This window comes from Myotis lucifugus, unplaced genomic scaffold, assembly GCF_000147115.1.
Source record: "Myotis lucifugus unplaced genomic scaffold, Myoluc2.0 scaffold_1467, whole genome shotgun sequence".
In the NCBI taxonomy this organism is placed as follows: Eukaryota; Metazoa; Chordata; class Mammalia; order Chiroptera; family Vespertilionidae; genus Myotis; species Myotis lucifugus.
Genome location: NW_005872515.1, coordinates 20,707 through 40,928, shown reverse-complemented (window position 1 = coordinate 40,928; position 20,222 = coordinate 20,707). Strand labels below are relative to the sequence as shown.

General features: G+C 52.1%; 1 protein-coding gene across 1 annotated transcript in view; it reads right to left on the bottom strand.

Annotated features, from left to right (window-relative positions):
- The window catches only part of LOC102431044 (ras-related protein Rab-3C), a 31,587-nt gene extending 13,647 nt beyond the window's left edge, over positions 1 to 17,940 (bottom strand). Inside the window, exons 1-2 of the mRNA XM_014449857.2 lie at positions 17,866 to 17,940; positions 7,977 to 8,204 (exon numbers count right to left, since the gene is read on the bottom strand). Coding sequence (XP_014305343.1) covers positions 7,977 to 8,204; positions 17,866 to 17,889 — 252 coding nt within the window. The 5' untranslated portion in view covers positions 17,890 to 17,940. The remainder of the gene's footprint in view (positions 1 to 7,976; positions 8,205 to 17,865) is intronic.
- Positions 17,941 to 20,222: the final 2,282 nt, after the last annotated feature.

Below are 20,222 nucleotides of genomic sequence, written 5' to 3'. Positions count from 1 at the left end.
AGCTGCTGTGGTCCTGTGCCTGTGTGGGTCCCTTGGCCTGTGTGGTCCAGCAGCCAGTGTGGGTCCTGCAGCTGCTGTGGGTCCTGAGCCTGTGTGAGTCCCTGCAGCCGGTGTGGGTCCCGCAGCCGGTGTGGGTCCTGCAGCTGCTGTGGGTCCTGTGGCCTGTGTGGGTCCTTGGCCTGTGTGGGGTCCTGCAGCCGGTGTGGGTCCTGCAGCCGGTGTGGGTCCTGCAGCTGGTGTGAGTCCCGCAGTTTGTGTGGGCTCCGCAACCTGTGGGGGTCCTGCAGCTGGTAGGTGTCCTGACGCCTGTATGGTCCTGCAGCCGGTGTGGGTCCTGCAGTTGGTGTGGGTCCTGCAGCCTGTGTGGGTCCTGCAGCCTGTGTGGGTCCTGCAGCTGGTGTGGGTCCTGTGGCCTGTGTGGGTCCTGTGGCCTGTGTGGGTCCTGCAGTTGGTGTGGGTCCTGCAGTTGGTGTGGGTCCTGCAGCCTGTGTGGGTCCTGTGGCCTGTGTGGTCCTGCAGCCGGTGTGGGTCCTGCAGGCAGGTGTGGGCTCAGGTGCTGCCCAGGTGAGGTTGGCCCACTCACCTTCGTTCTCAGTGCAGATGGGTTACTAGTGTGAAGCTGGCCCTGCTGACAGGGTTTCCCCAGGAAACCTCATGAATAACAGTTTTCCTTGAAACTCATGGGAAGAGCTAACTCATATTCTTAGGGTCATTGTTTCAATACAGTGGGGCCTTGACTTACGAGTTTAATTCGTTCTGAGACCGAGATCATTAAGGAGCTCGTTAACTCAAATTACTCTATCAACTCAATGCAAAAAATCGGCCAAGAGACAGCTGGTATCTCAAAAAACTCGTTAGTCGGGACACTCGTAAGTCAAGGCTCCACTGTATTTTCAAAACTGAGATGGGGAAGAGAATCACTGTTTACGTTGTTTATGCTGTGAAACTTCTGGGACCTCCCCGACCAGCGCTGGGCTGGTCCTTGGGGAGTGTGGTGACTGAGAGCACAGGCCGCCAGGTTCCCATTCCGGCTCTGCCGGTCACCTGCAATCCGAGGAGCATGGCTGGAATCTGTGTCCCTGGGCACAGAATAAGCTACCTGTCCCTCAGCTCCCTCTACGAAATGGGAACAACACGGGAATGCTGAGTAACAGGGCTGTTGCTGAGCCATGCACCTGGTCCAGCCAAATGTGCGTTTCCACGGCGATGTCTGTTATTCGGCCATTTGCTTGATGGGAAGCTCTGGCTGCCACCCTAGCACTGGCTCTACACATGCTGACCCGCTGAGCCTGCACCGTGACTAAGTCACAGATACCAGACCTCCAAGGGGCCCGGCATTCAGTCTCAGGCTCTAGCTCGACGGAGCACAAGACAGCACTCACAGGCTGCACCCGGGGCTCCAGGCTGCACCCGGGGCTCCAGGCTGCACCCAGCGGCTCCAGGCTGGGCGTTCTACCTGCTGGGCTCCTGGCCCGTAGACTTCCCGACGCAGACTTGCCTCTTTTTAACTGAGTTTTAACTGCACTTCTCAGACTCACTCTGGTGGTTGCTTTAACCTAGTTAAGTCTAGTCACCAGCCACACTGTGCCCATGAGGGTACGATACGCAGCCCCAGTCAAATTCAAGGCATGGCGACGAGGACAGCAGGCGCTGCTCCTGTGTCACACACCCTCCTGTGGAGGAAGCCCAGCTCTGCTCAGAGGGACATTTACAGAGGAGCCCAGGAGAGCAGTGCGTGGAGGTAGCAGCATCCTCCACCCTCGTGGTGCTGTGCTCTTTACAACCAAGGACACCGTTCACGCCAGTACTTACTTCTTCATTGTTCTCGTCCTGCTTCCCCCAGGAAACTCGCTCTGGTGTCTGCAATGCCCCAGGGAGTAAAAACGAGCTGAACCCCTAGAAGCTAATGAACCGAGAGGCAGGAAGCCTTTCAGGAGCCGGGTCACAAACGGGCGGTTTAAGGAGGGCATTTAGGGGGTCCCTGCAGAGCGGTTTAAGGAGGGCATTTAGGGGGTCCCTGCAGAGCCTGGAAGGTGGGAAATCACTGCTTTCAATCCCGTGTCCACCTGCAGCCCAATCAGGCACTTTAATGCATGTTTCTCCTGGGAACAATTTGCCTAAATTTGCAAACAGAAATGTGGCAGGTTGGCCAATGGTCCGTCTGAACAGCTAATTACCAATTACAGAGGAGCCCAGGAGAGCAGGGACCTACTGCCTGTCGCGTTGAAACCTCAGGTTCCCAGGTACGGGCGGGCGGGCGGGCGGAGGGTCCACCAGCAGGTGATGAAAGTCCTGCCTCGGAGACCATCGTGCTGTGAAACCCGTGTGACTCCCACACGAAGCCCTTCCCGTGGCCTCAGGGTGCAGGACACACCCCACTCGGTGCTCTCCGGCCAGCTCGGTCCTCTGCGGCTGCTGACACCTGTGGCTGTTTTTAGGGCCCAAGTAAAGTTTAATCTTTTTCTCTTTCCACCTTGTCTTCAGGAATTGTTCTTCTATTTAATTATTTCATAAACATTGGAATGCAAGTTGCATTGGCTACAATGTTACCAAATTATGAAGGCTGGATGCAGGTTATGAAGTTAATTAAAACAACCATCAATTGTCATCTATACCAAAGTGTTTCCACTGACAAAGCAAGACTGTAATTTCCCACAAATCAATGCTCTCCTGTGAAGTGATAAGTGTAGAATAACAGGACATATTGTGAGAAGCTGAGTCAGACAGTAGCCTCACGGCGTGGAGCTTATGATGTGTGACCTGGAGTCGAGCCCAGGGCCGAGTTGAGGGCGGGTAGTTGGCCTTCAGCGCACGGAGAGGTGGAAGCTGAGCTCACAAGTCATCGGATGCAGTCGGAGCTACGAGAACACTTTCCTGTCTGTCAGACTTTCTCACCTCCTCGCTCACTTATGCGAGGAAAATAGGATCAAGCCCTGCTAATTACAGTGCAAGTGAGCCCAGGAAATGCTATCGAGAAACAGGGATCTGTCTGGACAACACAAGAAAAGTGGTGGGGAGAGCACCCTGACTGGTCTCACCTCGGTATCCACAGGTAGGGTTCCTGCAGCCCCAGGGACTAATCACCGATTTCCTCATCTACTTCACGCCGAAATTCCCAAAGAACTCCCCTACTTTTCTCTTACATGGAGTCTCAGTCTTAAGAATGGGCAGACTTCCAGGTATTAACTTCTGCATTCTCATTCAGAATTTAGAACACACTTTCCTACTAAAAAAATGTTATAAAGAATGTCAGTGAGCTACACAGCCAACATAATTCATAAGTTAGCAAAACTACTGTATTTTTTCTTAAAAGAGGAAGACAGACCTGTTGGCTAAAATGAAATGACATGGTTTATATCTCCCCTAAAAGGCATCCCGCTCCAGCCTGCCTCTCAGTCTCTGACAAATGCAGTGATGGTGGCCGACCCCTGATAGGCCGTGCTGGGCAGACCCAGCCTCTGCTCTCCTCCCACACCCGCGTCTCTACCCCCTGTCCAGTAAGTACCACAGACAGGAAGCTTCACCCACTGGGGTTCACTTCTCAAATGCAAACCCCCAATCCAGCACTCATGCCCCAGCCCCTCCCTCACCAGGCGCTCACCTCTGGCCCCGTCCACCTGCCCACATCACCCAGGGAAGCCCCGTCAGCCAGGACCCCGTGCCCAGGGCCTGCTGAGACATGCAGCCAGCCAGTCCCAATCCTGCCCGCAGCCTCCCCACTCCTCCAGAAACTGCCACAGGGGCTCCTGCCACAGGCTGTCTCTCCCTCTGCTCCTGACCCTCCCAGGGATTGGCTTGGGATCCGTGAGTACAACACAACGTGTGGGTGGCAGTTGTCGGCTGACCTGTCGGCCTGGCCACCCCTAAGTAATGCCAGAGCCTCTATTTTAAAACACCCTCTTCCCCTCGCTTCACGTCCACCTCCTGCACCTGACGGTGACACAGCTTCTGCGGATCGTGTGGTTGGTGAGCACACGATGGACAAGCAGACGGCATCTCTGGGACAACAGACCAGCACGGCTCAGACCGGGCCCTTCGGGTGGCAGCCCTGGCCCTGACCACCTGAGGACACGCTTCCTATGAGCTCAGCCAGAGCTCAGGAGTGAAGGCGGGAAGGTGCCGATGAGGAAAAGAGATGCAACAATGAGCAAATGCTCGTGATGACTCTTAAGGACACATAATCCTGCTGCCTGCCTGCTCCATGCACTTCACCCTTTGAGCTCTAAGCCAGTCTCCCATAGTCAGAGCCAACACCGACTTCTGGACGTGAACAATGCAGACCCGTGCTTTCCTGGGGAAAGGGAGCTACGCAGTGTGGTCACCTGCACAGTGTAGCCACCTGCACACAGTGTGGCCGCCTGCACACAGTGTGGCCGCCTGCACACAGCGTGGCTGCCTGCACACAGTGTAGCCAGGTGCACACAGCGTGGCTGCCTGCACACAGTGTGGCTGCCGGCACACAGTGTAGCCAGATGCACACAGTGTGGCCACATGCACACAGCGTGGCCGCCTGCACACATGGCTGCCCACACAGGACCGGGCAGGAATGGCCAGACTCTACTGCAGGCTTCTCTAAGCTCAGGGCTCCCATAGCGGTAACCCAGACGCTGACAATAAACATAGGAGAGGTGCTCAGTGTAGGATGCTGCATTACTTGTGACCTTCTCACTGGGGAGAAATCTCTACATGGCCATTCTTGAGGCCTAACTACTTTTTAAGTTAGAAGCAAAAGATTACAGGCCCCAGCTGTGAGATATTTCTCCATAATTAAAGTGAAAAACCACACTGAATCTGTCCCCAGTATATTCATAGCAGCATTAAATAGATACAAAGTAATAAAGGAACCAGCCTAAATACTTGGAGTCTCTGAAATCTTGAAAATTTTGGAGTCTCATAAAAATGACAGTGAAACGGAAGTGCGCAGAATGCTAAGGCAGTGAAGACAGCGGGAGCGCACGTGCACTGACGGACACAGAGTCTGTGACTCGTTCAAGCGAACGGCGATGTTCTCTAGACAGGCTCGCTCCCAGGCGGTGATGGACGTCAGCAGGAAGGACACGTCCGAGAAGAAACGTCACGTTTCTGTGGCTGTAGCCACGCTGTACTTGGCTGTGGGCTGTGGGCAACCAGCTGTCCAGGGTGTGGGTGTGGAGACCCCATGCAGCACACCAGGGAGCAGAAACAGGGAGCCCCCAGCTCTGCCTCCTGACAGAATCCCTCCTGAGGTCTGGCCTCGGGTTGGAGCTCCCGGGCGCTGTGTGCAGGCCCAACACAGTACAACTGCCCTGACTCAGCACTGGCCTTGCGGAACTGGCGGGTCAGCAGCAGACCGGCCGGCACCCGCGGACTGGACTTGAGACCCTGCTCTGCCTTGTCTCTTAGCCTCTCTACACCGTGGTTTCCCCTCCTGAAGGTAGCTCTCCTGTGGGCAGTTTAAAACCAGGAGAGTGAACAGAATTACATCGATATCTGCAGCCGTTTGGTGCATTGGACCAATCACGACGGTTTTCGTTTCTGTGAACCCACTCTGCGTCTCCCCCTTTGAAACAGACGAGAGGCTGAGATATGGCCACAGAGTAAGAGACGCGGGTCTGCTCTCCTCCTGGCTCCTGGCGCAGGCTCCTGAGACCCTGGGGTCCATCGTTGGTGACTACTCACAACAGCCCTCCCTCCACTCAGGTCTTGCCCACAAGGGGACCCCTGGCGGCCCCTCCAAGGCCTCAGGACAAGGACTGTTTGCAGAAGAGCAAACCATGGGATCAAAGGACTAGAACGTCCCCTCACCCCTCCTCCCCCACCTACTGGGGGACAGGTGCTGAGAACCAGGTTAATCAGCAATGGCCAGTGATTTTAATCCACTGGGGCCTGGAATGGAAGGTCCACACCCTGAGGAGGAAGCGTGTGCGCGTCGGGGGGAGAGCGCACCATCGTGCAGGTGCCACGCCCAGAGGGGACACAGAAGCAGCACCTCATCCCTCCCACCCTCTGTCCTGTGAGCCTCTTCTCTCTTCTGCTCCTGAGCTGTGTCCTGTATAATCCTATCTAATAAAGAGGGAATATGCTAATTGACCCCACACCATTGCAAAGATGGCGGCACCCACAGCCAATGAGGGAATATGCTAATTGACTGTCCTGTGCACCTCTTCTCTCTTCTGCTCCTGAGTTGTGTCCTATGGGCAATAAGCCAACGACAGTGAGAAACCTGCTTCCTGCGTTTTGCGAGCTGTTCTAGCAGATTATCAACCATGACGGTGGGTGTGAGGGGGCAGGTGTGGGAGCAGCTGGTCTCTGAAGGGGAACCTGTGGAACTCAGTCATTACCTGTGAGTCCCTGCCACGCCTGGAGTCAGTGTCAGACAGCAGAGAGCAAAAGAATTGCTGGTGTGTCAGTCCCACACGTGCAGTATCAGTGTTGGGAGCAGGAGCGAGGGTACCACAGGCCAAGATGACCGCACATCTCGACAACGTGTTTGCACGTTGGGAGAAGTCCATGGAAATACCATGAACCGGGAAGAGCAGCCGGGCAGTGATGGAAATGCAATGAGACAGCACACCATCAACGTCAAACACATTCCCAAATAAATGATTTCCTGAAGCCGACAGACAGTAGGAACTGTGCAACCTCACTGCTTTCCCGGTGCTCACACTGCATCATCACACAGACCCCAACTGTGGGAACAGCACCAGGGCACTCCCTGTTACTCCTCACACCTCCTCATGCCTCCACTCACTGCTCCTCAAGCCCCTTCCAAGACACTTTCCTCCGTACCTGGGACACGCCCTGTAAGAGGGCCACCGCACAACCATGCACCGCCTGCGAGGAGACTTCTCATGACAAAGCCACGGGCACAGCCACTTCCCCGCACTCTCCCCTGACTGCAGCTGGGCTGGGAAGACCCCAGTTAGACAAGTGGAAGAGCAGGAACCCACTGCAGACACCTGTGAGGACGCCAGCCTGTGCACCGAGAGCTGAGCTGTGGAAGGGCACCCAGTGTCACCAACATGTGCATAAGGGCGCTCTGCCCACAGCCTGTCTCTCAGCTCCTGCGAGCAGTAAGGCTCGCCCTGGGTCGGGGCCAGCCCGGCACCTGCACCAGGTGGTGTCAGAACCAGCTCAGGAGAAACCTCCCTCGTGGGAAAAGCCTGTGTGCAGCTCAAATCGACGTCAGCAGCCGAGGATCATGGACAGGAAAAGGGGCCTGCACGCACGGAAACGGCCGACTGGTGGCTACACTTCGCCTCGTAGACGTGAACGCGTAGCAGTTCTCTCCTGTGCACCCACGTTCCTGGTCCCTCATCTCCCATCTGACCTTGGCCCCACTGCCCGCCTGCATTCCTTCTGTCTCTCACTGGCCACTCTGACGTACCCCAGCAGTTTGGTGACAAATCCCTGGTCTATAGATGGAGGCAGGGAGGCCAGCTGGTCTCTAAGCTGATGGAGCACCTTGTGCTCAGGGAAACCATGTTTAAAATAAACGTTCTATTCCTCTTGCTTTGTTTTCTTTGTTGGATAAACATGCCTATTAGGGCTGCGGACACGGAGTCTGTGAAGTGTACATCAACCTCGTCTGAGGTTGTAGCTGGGATTTTTGAAGGGACAGACTTCGCTTCCCTGCATTTGGCTGTTTGCCTGCGTCCTGTGGCATCAAAGATGAGACCCACTTTGCTGGTCTGTGGGTTAGAAAGGTGGTGAGGAAGGCTTCGTGGTGCTCAAGGTCACAGGGGTCATAAGGCCGAGCAGACCGACCGCTCCTCCCACCAACACAGTGGCCATACGTTTTCCTTTTTCTGGGCGCTCATAAGAAGCACGACTTGACAACAGGCAGTTTCCAAGCCTTAAAGAGGCTTCGCTCCCGCCCTAAAACAATGCCCCACAGCAAAGCGCTGCATCGGGACCATGGCGCGGAGATGGGCAGGAGCCCTCCCCGCACACGTGTGCCCCACGCCCAGGACCGAGCACTCGGCACAGCCACTTACCCAGATCTGAAGCTTGATTCTCTTCTCGTTCTTGAACACAGTCTTCACTTTGAAGTCGATGCCCACGGTGCTGACAAAGGCGGACGTGAAGGAGTCGTCCGCGTAGCGGAACAGGAAGGAGGTCTTGCCCACGCTGCTGTTGCCGATGATGAGCAGCTTGAACATGTAATCAAAGTTCTGGTCGGAGGAGTCTTTCTGGCCAGACCGGGCGTCCTGGGCGGTGGCCATCTGTGGGGGAACAAGGAGGGGTCAGCCCACCGTGGATGGCAGCAGCACCCACTCGCATGGGCTGTGAGCAGATGTCAGGCCCTGAGGACAGGCAGTGGCTCTGTCCCTGAGGCGTGTCCATGACCATTGGTCCCCCTGCAAGGTGGGGGCAGGCCCACAGCTGCCCAGCTGCACTGGCGCTGGCCCTGCACGGCATTCAGAGCCAACCAGAGCACCAAGGGGGCGTCCATGGGCGACATGAAAAGCAAAGATGTGAGGACGGGCTGGGCACGTGGGCTCCGACACACAACCCGGCGAAGGCAACACCACAGGTCCGAGCGGCAGGAGCTGCTTCCCGAGGGACCAATAACTAGAGGCTCCCGTCTCCGGGGCAAGCACACCCAGGCGTCTCTGTTTCATCTATTCCTATCGTGTTACCACAGCGGCCGAACACACGGCAGCTCTTTCAAATCGAGAACCAGGACGATGGCAAGTACATATGGTTCACACAACGTGCCGGGAACCAGCCATTCCTTTAACCCTCATGACTGCCCAGGAGGCGGGTGCCTCATTATCTCCACATTAAAAGGAGAACACGGAGGCTTAGCAGCATGGAGCAGTGCTCAGTTTCAGTGACGCGTCCCAGAGGCGTGCGGGCAGGCCCTCCATCCTGTCTCCAGCAAGGACGGGACTGTCACCTGGGAAAGACCAAGGGGGAGGCTATGCTCTGGGAGTGCATCGACGAGGAACCCCATCTGGATCAGCCACACACACCCCCGCCCACCACATGCTCCTGTTTGTTACTGTAAGTCTGCACCTCACTTCCCTCTCACGTGAAATGGAAGAAATTGTGACCTCACTTGGGACATGTGTGAAAGTAACGCTCGTAGAGCAGACGTGTAGAGCACCGGCCCAGCATGGAGAAGGCTGCTGTTAACCACACATGCTTTACTCAGCGGCTGTTGCTTCTCTTTCTCTTTTTTAAATGATCACCTAACATCTACGGAGACCGAGCAGCCTCACTTCCAAGTGCCATCTGGCTCGTGCAGAAGAGGCACGTGGAACACGGAGTCACGTTCATCTTCCCGCCCCTTTTCTGACGCGATGAATCTTCGGCGATCACCACTGGTCACGGGCACCTGTTCTACTTCATGACAATGGAATGAGATAAGCACCCAGAGCCTCCGCCACACGTCACAGGCGCCCACGGTCACTGCACTGGACAGGACGGGCCCCAGCACGGTCCTCAGGGCAGAGAGTCCTCAGGGCAGAGCGAGGCCACACTGTCCTTTCCATTTCCCACAGAATTGGATGAACAATTACAGCTTCCTGAGGGGGGAGGCAAAGAGCGAGGCCAGTGGACAGGGGGACAGACGCTAGAAACAGAACAGAGTGCTCAGCCTCACCCACGCCAAGGTTGTTGAGGTCAGGTGTGCGTGTGCATGTGCGTGCATGTGCGTGTGTGTGTGTGTGTGTGTGTATGTGCATATGTGCATGTGTGCACGTGTTTATAGACAACTGAGGGCCATGGAGAAAGGGAGACGGTAAGATAACATATTCCCTTTCGACAAATACTTACTGCCAGTAAGAGAACACAACTGTGCGTGTAAGAATAAAGACAAAAGAAAGCCAGTCGATATTATAAAATGGTGAGTGTGCTCACACTTCCTTACTAAGTACACGCATAGGCATTTCTCTTTTTAAGTCAAGTAACGACACCGAGGTCTCCAGTCATTACGAAACGCACAGCACTGGCCAGAGGGAAGGCCTGGCCCCTAAACAGCAGGTGTCCCCACTTCCCTTTCTGGCTCAGGGCAAACCCCCCACGAGTACCAGCCAGGACAGACCCAGGGACGTAACCCTGACGTCGGGTGAGCAGTGAGGTCTGGCTCTGAGGCCACCGGCACCCAGACCGCCTGGTGGCTGTGTTGCTGGCACATTCCTGCCAACGTCGTCCTTTCAGCTCATGCAGCTGCCGAGCTCAGCCAGGCCTGCGAGTGCCTTTGTTGGATCCTGTCACCATCTTTTATGGAAACCAGCCCAGATCCTGGTTCTGGGTTGGCCACGTTCAGTCAGGCACAGTGAGGACAGACAACACAAGCCCAGGCTGCTCACTGCTCAGCCTGACAGCGACCACTGAGGGGGGATGCTCCTGAGCCCCGTTCCCTCAAAAAAAATGTGGTAAATTCTCTGCTGCTGTTAATCCCAAATCTTATTCCAAAATTAGACGCTTCCAAACCTGCAGAAATAGAGACCTCCTCAATGTACAGACTTTGAATATAATTGTGGAGGTTTAGGTGGAGAAAATCGCAGCGCAGCTTTCCCCCGGCAGGAACTGAGTATGTTCATCCTTGCGTCTGCTCATCCTCTGTGCTGGGAGCAGAGAGGAGGGTGGCACAGAGGGCTCAGGCGAGGGAGGCAGAGCTGCGGGGATGGGGACCCCAAGCCTCTGAAGGGTTAAGGAGAGGAGTTTGTTAACTGCTATTCTGGAAGATTTCTGTTACTATTTCCTGATTTATATCCCCAGTAAGACTCACAGAGAGCCAAGAAGCTGTGCTTGGGAACACATGTGTATTATTAAACTTTAGAATAAAGTAAATCCTGGCTCAGAGGGTGGACAGAGAGCCGGGCGCCTTGCTGAGAACAGAGATGGGCAGTTCGACGGGAATGTAGAGGGAATCACAGGCATGCACTGAGCGAGTATACTGACACCCTACACACCAACTCATGTGGACATTTTCCACATTTTCATGGAAAAATAGAGCTAAAATCTGGAAACATGAATAGGCATGAAGTAACCTCCCACAGAGCAAACCGGATTTCAGAAAAGATAACTCTTTAAGTTCCATTCATCTTGAATTAATTTCCAACAAAAGCACCACACAGTAAAACGAGTCTTGAGGGCAGTGCCACCTCCCCTGACCCCGGCCCCCTTCCCAGCACCCAGGCTCAGGGAGACTCTGTCCTGCCCTTCACACGAGGGGCCAGAGTGAGCCAGCTCTGAAGCAGCCTATGTCTCGGCTAAACAACTGCAATGGCCATACATTTTTTTCTTGGATTTCTGTGAAAATTCCCTCCTGTAGCTTCTGCCCGTGTGTTCTAGATTCTGCCAGTAGGTCCTCTCCCATCGGAGGGACCGCTGGTGTCTCAGGGACCAAGCACGGCCCCGAAGCGTCATCTGCTCCTCTGGGTGGTCCCAGCTGTGAGGCTCACACGGACATCTCTCCGGGGTCGGCACAGGGGAAAGTGTGCTGTTATGTTCAAACACACATGACTTATTGTAAAGACTCCTGGAAGGCTCAGCACTTTTTCACATTAATTGTCACACACACAGGTCTCCCCTATCCCGGCCCATCCTTGGGCAATTTATTTTTAATGGAAATGTCAATCTTTATATTGACCCTATTACATTTTCTTTTGTTTGCTTTGATCTGTGATTTAATTCAGATCTGATCGTTTTATGTCCTTTCATCAAAAATAGTAGTTATCCATTCCATATTTGTGTCATTTATAAGTTTGATCAATACGAATTTAATATATTCATTGAAGACCCTGATCAAAATGCAAATCAGATAGAAGACAAAAAAAATGAACTTGTTATGGTGTTGAATCTATACATCCATGCATGCGACCTCTACAGTAGAGGTCTTCTCTGAGGAATTGGACATTTGGGCGCAAATCATTCACCCTGGGCGCTGAGCTTTAAAAGGGTCTGCACACTGGATGCCGCTGCCCAGACAAGCTGAGTTCTGGAAACTCTTTAGCCCCTGGAGAGGCAGGCCCTCTGTGGGCTCGGGCTGTGGTGTGACCTGTTGCAACTCCCTGTCAGACATGAGGAGGTCCACCCAGCAAGAAGAAGGCACTGTGTCCTTTTTTAAAAAAATTGATTTCAGAGAGGAAGGAAGAGGGAGAGAGAGAAACATCAATGATGAGAGAGAATCATTGATTAGCTGCCTCCTGCACACCCCCTACTGGGGATCAAGTCTGTAACCCGGGCATGTGCCCTTGACTGGAATCGAACCTGGGACCCTTTAGTCCACAGGCTGAAGCTCTATCCGCTGAGCCAAACCAGCTAGGGAAGGCAGCGTATCTTCAGAGCAGAGCCGGGTCCTGCTCAGCTCAGCTGTGGAAGGTGGCCTTGACCTTCTCCATCATTCATTTAAAAAAATAACACAGCTGTACTCTGCTTCCGTCATGCCATGAGAAAGCACCGAGAGCTGCAGGAACTGCGTCCACACTGGAACCGCAAGATGAAGAATGTCTCTCGCAAGCGTGTGTCTTCCCGATAACAAAATAAGAACTAGACATAATGGACATACCCAGCACTATGCATACAAGGAAAAACCTCTCCAAAAATACTTAGTAAAATACTCTAACAGCTCCCATGGAGGGGAAACTAAATTTTAATATTAGTATATGTGTTTCCCAAGAAATAGTCATCATTAAATACTTAAAAATATTAAGTGTTATTTTAAAATATTTAAGCCCTCAATAAATGCCTCCAGAGATTTGCTATAAAGATTCCTTCCAAGATTTGACTCTGGGTGGTAAACTCATCCAAATATATTAAGAGTATGAATATCCAAGCTACACACTGGCAGAAAATATTTTAAATATACTTAAAGAACGAATTTCAAAATTATAAACTCTCCTGCAACTAAACAATAAAAAGACAGCCCTCAACATGGACAAAAGGCTAAACAGACACGTCACAAAGGGAGACACAGTGATGGCCAGGAAACAGATGGAAATATGCAAAGCGTCACTTGTCATCAAGAAAATGCAAATTCATGTCACAGGGGGATACCACAAAACACCCATGAAAGGGGCCGACATTAGAAAGGCCACTGACACCCTTGACACCGTCGAGGCTGTGGGGCCACTGGAATGTTCACGCTGCTGGTGAGAGGTCAAATGGGAAGGTCAAACGGTGAGATAAACAGGGCTCTAGGTTTCACTGTTCCTTATACAGTTGAACATGCACTTACCCTTGACACCAGCAATTCCACTTCTAGGCATTTACCCAAGAGATATAGAAACCTCATATTACAGAAAGACCAATACAATAATGTTTATAGTCTTCATCATAATCGCCTCAAATGGGAAATTACCTCAAGTCCATCAACGGAATGGATTTAAAGAGTATGGCAGATTGATACAACCGTACAATACACATCAATGGAACGGAGTGAATTATTGATAAATGCAACAACATTGGATCCTCGAGACACTATTCTGAGCAAAATAAGCTGGACTTGAGAGTACCTGCTGTCTGTTGTGCAGTATGTTGATATAGAACTACATGAAGTTTTATAGAACTACATGAAGTTCTAGAATAGAACTGATTTAAGTGAAAAAAGTTAAGATTATTGTGTCAGTGGATTAACTGGAAAAAGAATATGAATGAAGAAAGTTTGGGGGTTGATTGGAGATGTTCTGTATTTTTATAGTGGTGTGTATTACAAAGGTGTATCCATTTACCAAAGTTCATCAAAGTGCTCACTAAAGATTTTTGCATTTCAATGTATATAAATATCTCAAAAAATATAAGTGAACAAATGAGAAATGCTGACGATCTATATAATTCCAAATAAATCTAAAAGGTATAATCTTCACAGGTCACAGCATCCTTGGCAATAAATGGTGACCTACTACAATGGGGCCTCTAGCCCAGGAGTGGGGAACCTTTCTTCTGCCAAGGGCCAATTGGATATTTATAACATCATTCACGGGCCATGCAAAATTATCAACTTAAAAGTTAGCCTGCTATAGTTGGTCAAACATTTAATTAACTCACCCCTAATGCCTTGGCAGGGCCAGACCAAATGAGTTCACGGGCCTCATATGGCCTGCGGGCTGGGCATTTCCCACCCCTGCTCTAGAACCTCGGAACCCAGTTAATGAATGAAAAGGGGGAAATGTTTAGCCCCTACGGCATTTATTTCAGGTGGCACAGCTGTTTGTACGCAGTAAGTTGAGTGTCCTTGGTGTCAGAACAATCACAGGAAAACCCATCCCTGAGCATGAAAATATCGTTGCTTCCTGGAATAGGATGGTGAGGAAAGGAATTTCTAGTTCCAGTATAAGGTTAAAATGGCAGGGGAAATTGTGGTTATGCATGTAACAAATCCATACCTTCTTGGACTGAAATGTGGAACTGGAAAATCATTTTCACACCACAGAGGTTTATTTTTGCTATAGGTTAACTCCCCTTTCTATCCTCACAGAGGAAAGGTGGGCACTTCAGAAATTTGCTCAAATGGAGGAGGAACGTTTCTCCAATGTCACCCAGGTTTTTCTCCGTTTCTGTAAGGTACGGAACTAAATTTCCGTTTCTTATAAAGATAAAGGGATCGTCATTGAGGCTGGACAGGGTCAGAAGTTCAACAGTAATGAACTGCAAGAGTGCCATGTACTTCTCATGGTCAAATGAAACCATGACAGTTTGTTCATCAGTTTTTCTCTACAGCATGACTGTATTTAATAGTGAGTATGGCTTTTCACCTCAACTTCATCTTCAGCCTGCATCTATATTCTTTCTTCAATCCTCCTCATTTGTAGCCAAACCTCTTTTATTTTTATTTTGTTTTCACACTCTACTTCATCCATTGGGTAGATGTTTTCCTTTGAAATTTGCCAGTCAGGAGGCTCTGCATTGATGAGATGACCCAAAAAGCTTGTGGATAACAAAACTGAAGGCTAAGCATTTAATGAGAGACAATGGATTCATCCCATTTGGTCCTGTGAGAGAGTTAGCAAACCTGCAGGAAATTCAAATCCAGGAAGCAAAAAGCCGGCCAGTTTTACAACACTGGCCCTTCCGAAATGTTTGGTTTACTTCACACAAGTTTGTTTTATAAAGAGAACATAGAGACAATTTTTCTTTCTTCCTAACCGAATGAAGGGATTAATTCACATCAATATAGCCCTCACTCTGCACAATCCTCTTCCGTGTCTTCTTGGGGAGCCCAGAATCACAAAAGGAAGAACCTAGGCTTTCTAGACAGAGATCTGGCAGAGTCTCGAACCTGCCGTGTTGGGATAGTTCCTTATTCTTAATAAGCTGCAGTATTGTGGCTGTAATGAGAAATGGTGACCTCTAGGACTGCCTTATATTTACACACACACACACAGCGATCTGAATGCAAGGCACAGTGGTGCTTGGTGCAGACAAAGCACTAAATGAACTGGAATTTGTTCAGTCTGGCTCCTGAATCAAATGACAGTTTGTCCATCAGTCTTTGCCTCGTGTCATGAGCACTGCTCCTGCCCAGTTCACTTGGCCTCGGGATTGATGCAGGCACTGAATCAGAAGGCACACAATGACCATCTCCTGCACTAACATGCTAGCCCATCACTTGGAACACTTACCCAATGCACACCTGTTTATTTAGTTATGAAGGAAACATAGATACTAAATGTTATCACTGTATATTATTTTAATAGTCACTATAAAAAGCAATTATCATCCATCACTTTGCATCAACTCAAAGGGCAATAGTTTAAAAAAAATGCCTATGTCAAAAACAACTACCTTGAGCAGAACACCTTTAAAAGACCTTACAGAATTTTCCAACGCTTCTTTTATTTAAGAAAATAAGCAAGTAAAATAGGAAATCAACAATTAAAGAGCTCATTTTGTTTCACATCAGTAAATGAACTAAATATTTTTAAGTGGTGAAAAGAATCTCTTAAGATAATGTAACTATTGGATGAGATTTTGCTTGTTACTCATTGTCCAGAAACCTAAGTAAAATTTGGGACATATATTTAAAATAATGATGTAGTTCATTCAGTTTTAAATGGAAAGAAAAAGAAATGTCAACTATTTATCTCGTTGCATTTTCATATATCAAAGTCTCCCGGGATGGGATCGTGCGTCAGAAGTATGGGTGCTGAGACATTATCGCCACTTAAGAAATATGAAGCATGTTTATAGGTTTTATTCTTCCTATCATTATGTTTGAAAACCTGATTATAATGAAGAGTGCGTCACCCAAACAACAATTTACTTGTTAAATTGAACCAATGAATGTGCTTTAAGTAAATATACTACAGAAAATTAGTTTTTGATTTCTTAAAATGTACATATTATTCATGATAGTTTTGGGGCATTTAAATATTTAAATCTCAAAAATCTAGTCCAATGAATAAAGTACACCATAAATATGAAAATAACTGCATTCATGAACAAATTTATTTCATCACCTATTTTTATATTAATTCTTCATTTAAGTGCCTACTATATAGTTATATGAAGTAATTTAAAATATTTCCTAAGGCATTAATTTCATTTAATTTTGTAACATTTTAGTGACCCTCTAAAGATTCTAAGCAGCTCTGTACACAAATAAAAATCAAGATGCAGTGTGATGACTTTTTTCATAATTTATTTTGATTTCAGTGGATATAGGGGGTTGACTTAACTACTATCCATCTACTTTCAAACTCAATGTTTACTTCTAATCAAATACAACTAATTGAGCCAGTTGGCTCCAGGCAGGCTCTCCAGCAATGGCAAATTATCATAAGCCAATAGATCTTGATTGCCACCGCCTGTACCTTTATTGTCTGTCCAGATTGTTTTCACGTCAGTTCATAATGAAAAGCCACGTCACACACAGAGGGACAGGAAACGCACCAGGGGGCTCCCCTCTCGGGAACAATCAGATTGTTAATAACCCACAAGGTAACCGGGGGGCTTCCATCCTGTAACCTTCAACAAAGAGATTCTACCGACTGGATTTTCATTAGCGACCCAACCAGCGTCCACCTTCACGCACACAGCACAGCCTATAACATAGATGAAGGTAACCAGGCATGTGCTCGAAGTCCTTGATTCAGGAAGAAAATCACTGGAAACGTTTAAGCAGGAATTACGGTCAAATATCGATACGGTTGGATTTGGCAGCAGAGGTGGGTTCTCGAGAGAGACTCCCGTCGCAAATGGGGGGCCCCACTCTCCTGCGAACCCCGCCCCCGGCGCCTTTCTGCTGCGCGTGGCTCGGGAACAGGCTGATGTCCGGCGTTCACTCGTCTTCACTCGGAAACAAAATGTAATCACGATGCTCAGGCGCCGAGTCCAGGGAAGCAAGCCCAGGGGGAGTGACGGTCGAGCGCACAGCTATGGCCCCAGCGCGGGGGGTGGGGGTGAGGGTGGGGGAGGGGGGAGCAGGGTCTGGGGTGCAGGGGGGGCAGGGGTGAACCTGCCGGGTCAGAGGTGAAGGGCAGGGGTGAGCCAGCCGGGGTCAGAGGTGAAGGGCAGGGGTGAGCCAAGCCCTAAGCGCCCTTCCTCCCCGTGCTCGGACGCTGCGCCGGCCCTGACGGAGGACGGGCCGTGGGGACCGTCACACCGCCTCCCCTTCCCTTTCCCGCTCGTGGAGGAGCTCGGTCGTCGCGACCCCAGGACCGCTGGACGCCCGCCGCTCCGACGCCCGTGCGCGCCCCGCGGCCACAGACCCGAGGAGACGAGGACACGCGACCCCGCGACCCCGCGCCCCGTACTGCCGTTCACCGGCTCGGGACGCGCTCAGGTCCCTGCAGAGCCCCTCACCCCGGCACAGCCCGCGGCGCGGGGACCGTCTGTCCGCGGACCGAGTCGGAGCCGGCTCCGCGCGGTGGCCGCCCGGCCCGAGCACCCCCGTCAGTCCCTCCCGAGGCCGCCCGCTCCGCACAGACCCACCTGCACGGGAGCTTCGTGCCTCATTGTTCTCGGTCCTCGCTCGCGGGGACGACGGCGCTGGCCGGGCACGCGCTCCCCGCTCCGCTCCCGGTCCGCCGACCCGCCGGGGATCAGCACCGGCGCTGTCCCCTCCTGGGGCGCATGCGCGTTGCCGCCCGGCGCGCGCGTTCCTGGGAGTTGTAGTCTGAGTCCCGGACGCGTCTTGCGAGCCTGCGAGCCGGGAACTACAACTCCCGGCGATTCAACGGCCAGACCGCCGCCCCCACAGCCGCTCGGCCGGCTTCTTCAGCAGGCACCGCGCTCAGCCCGGCCGCCGGCCCCTCCCGGGGCGCAGCCCCGCCGCCCGCCCCTCCCCCGGTGCGGGCGAACGTGACCCCAGCTCGGCTCACTGCAGGTTTCTGGTCCCCACCTGTCACCTTGCGAAGCGACCCCGTGAGTCCCGGGTAGGAAGCACTGCCCGGTGCTAAAGACCAACAGAAACGACCCCGGGACCGCTGGACGCCTGCGCGGGGTCCCACTCTCCGCCCTGCACCTGCCGTGCCGACCCCAGAAAGTGTCTTCCACAGGCAAGGGGGCTGGTGTCACATGGTCACCCCGGAGCGCGGGGACAAAACGACGGACAGCACACACACGAGCCAAGTGGGTTCCCGCACAATCGCGTTAGGCGCGCGCGCGCACACACACACACACACCCGCTCACACGCACTCACACTGGCACACGCACGCGCTCACACACACACACACACACCCGCTCACACGCACTCACATTGGCACACGCACGCGCTCACACGGACACACCCTCACACGCCGTACACTGACGCGCGCGTGCACACACAGGCACACAAACACGCGCGCTCGCACACAGCCACTCATATGCACACACGCGCGCGCACACTATCACACACACACACACGCACACACACACACACAGGTCCGGAGGCCCGGTCCCGCGGGCCCCCAGGGCGCCCTCGCTCACCTTCCCGTACAGATCCATGGCGGGCGCGGCCCCTTCTAGTCCGGTTCCTGCCACCGGAGGCGCGGTCTCCGCAGGAGGTGCAGATACACGCGCAGCACAAAGACGAGGTGGGGAGGATGGCGGAGGGAGAGGGATGTGGGCGCCGGCTGACGCGGACCGAGGCTCGTTCCCCGGGAGGCGCGTGCAGTCCAGGCGCCACGCAGAGAACCGCTCCCAGGACCGCGCCCGGGCGCACAGAGCGGGCGGCCCCTCCCAGCCCCAGCTCGGGCGCGCGGGGATGTTCACCCAAAGCCGGTCCTACAAAGGGAGCAGGCGCATCGCTGGAGCCAGAGCCGGCACCGAGGGCAGCCGGGTCCTTCCTCACGTGCAGTCACCCCTCCCACAGCTCACATGTTTCACTCTAGTGCAGCCACCTTTCCTCCTGGTTGGCTGACATGTGTGGCCGCGCATGTTCCCTGCACCGCCTACAGGCAGGTCTGTCCCATACCCAGAGGTCCGAGGGGATTGCTATTGGAGGCGGGGTGGGAAAGGATGAACGTGATGCAGTCCTTATTCTGGGTGAACAGGTGCCCAGGGAGCGGCAGGAATTCTGTCAGAGAAGAAGGGAAGAATATTGGAAGGCAGCGTAGTCTCCGCCCCAGGCACAGGGGACTCTGGCAAAGCTTTCCCCCTTTGCAATGTGACGGAACTGGAAAAGCCTGCTTAGACATCCCCCGTTCCCAAGGCTCTCTGCACCTGGACAGCAATCACAGCCTCAGAATCAAGGAACTGCCCCAAAGTTACAATATTCCAGCTCCTATCGAGAACACAGGGAGAGAGCTTTGGGAGCCTTCTCCACTGTCAGAGGAATCTGGGGTTAGTTGATAGGAAAACGGTTTTAAAGGAAAAATGTAGTTAATAGAAAGCAAAGGGGCCACCGAGAATGTTAGTCTGCAACGTGGGCCTCCCTACTGACCCTGGAGCAGGCTCAGCGGTCCTGAGGTCTCACCCTCAGAGGTATGGTGGGTGAGGACTCTTCAGTCTCTGTCATCGCTGTTTTCTCCTCTTTGTCCCACATCACTATTCATTATGAACTGGCTTCTTGCTACCCTGTGTTTATTGAACATTTACTAATATTCACTTTGATTGTTGTATTTATCTCGTTTTTCTATATCTGTTACCAGCCTGTGTCCGTGTCAGCTCTACTAAATAGTGAAATTCTATCAAGTAGGGTCAAGTGGGGACAGTCTGGCTAACACAGAGCCAAGAACAAAGGCTGTTAATTTAGTATTAATTAGTGGTAATGTGGCTGGTTGCGTCAAAAATAGGAATAGCTGCTTTGTTTCCATCACTGTCACCACCTCTCTGTTGGGATTTACACTGCAAAGTCAACGCCTGGGAC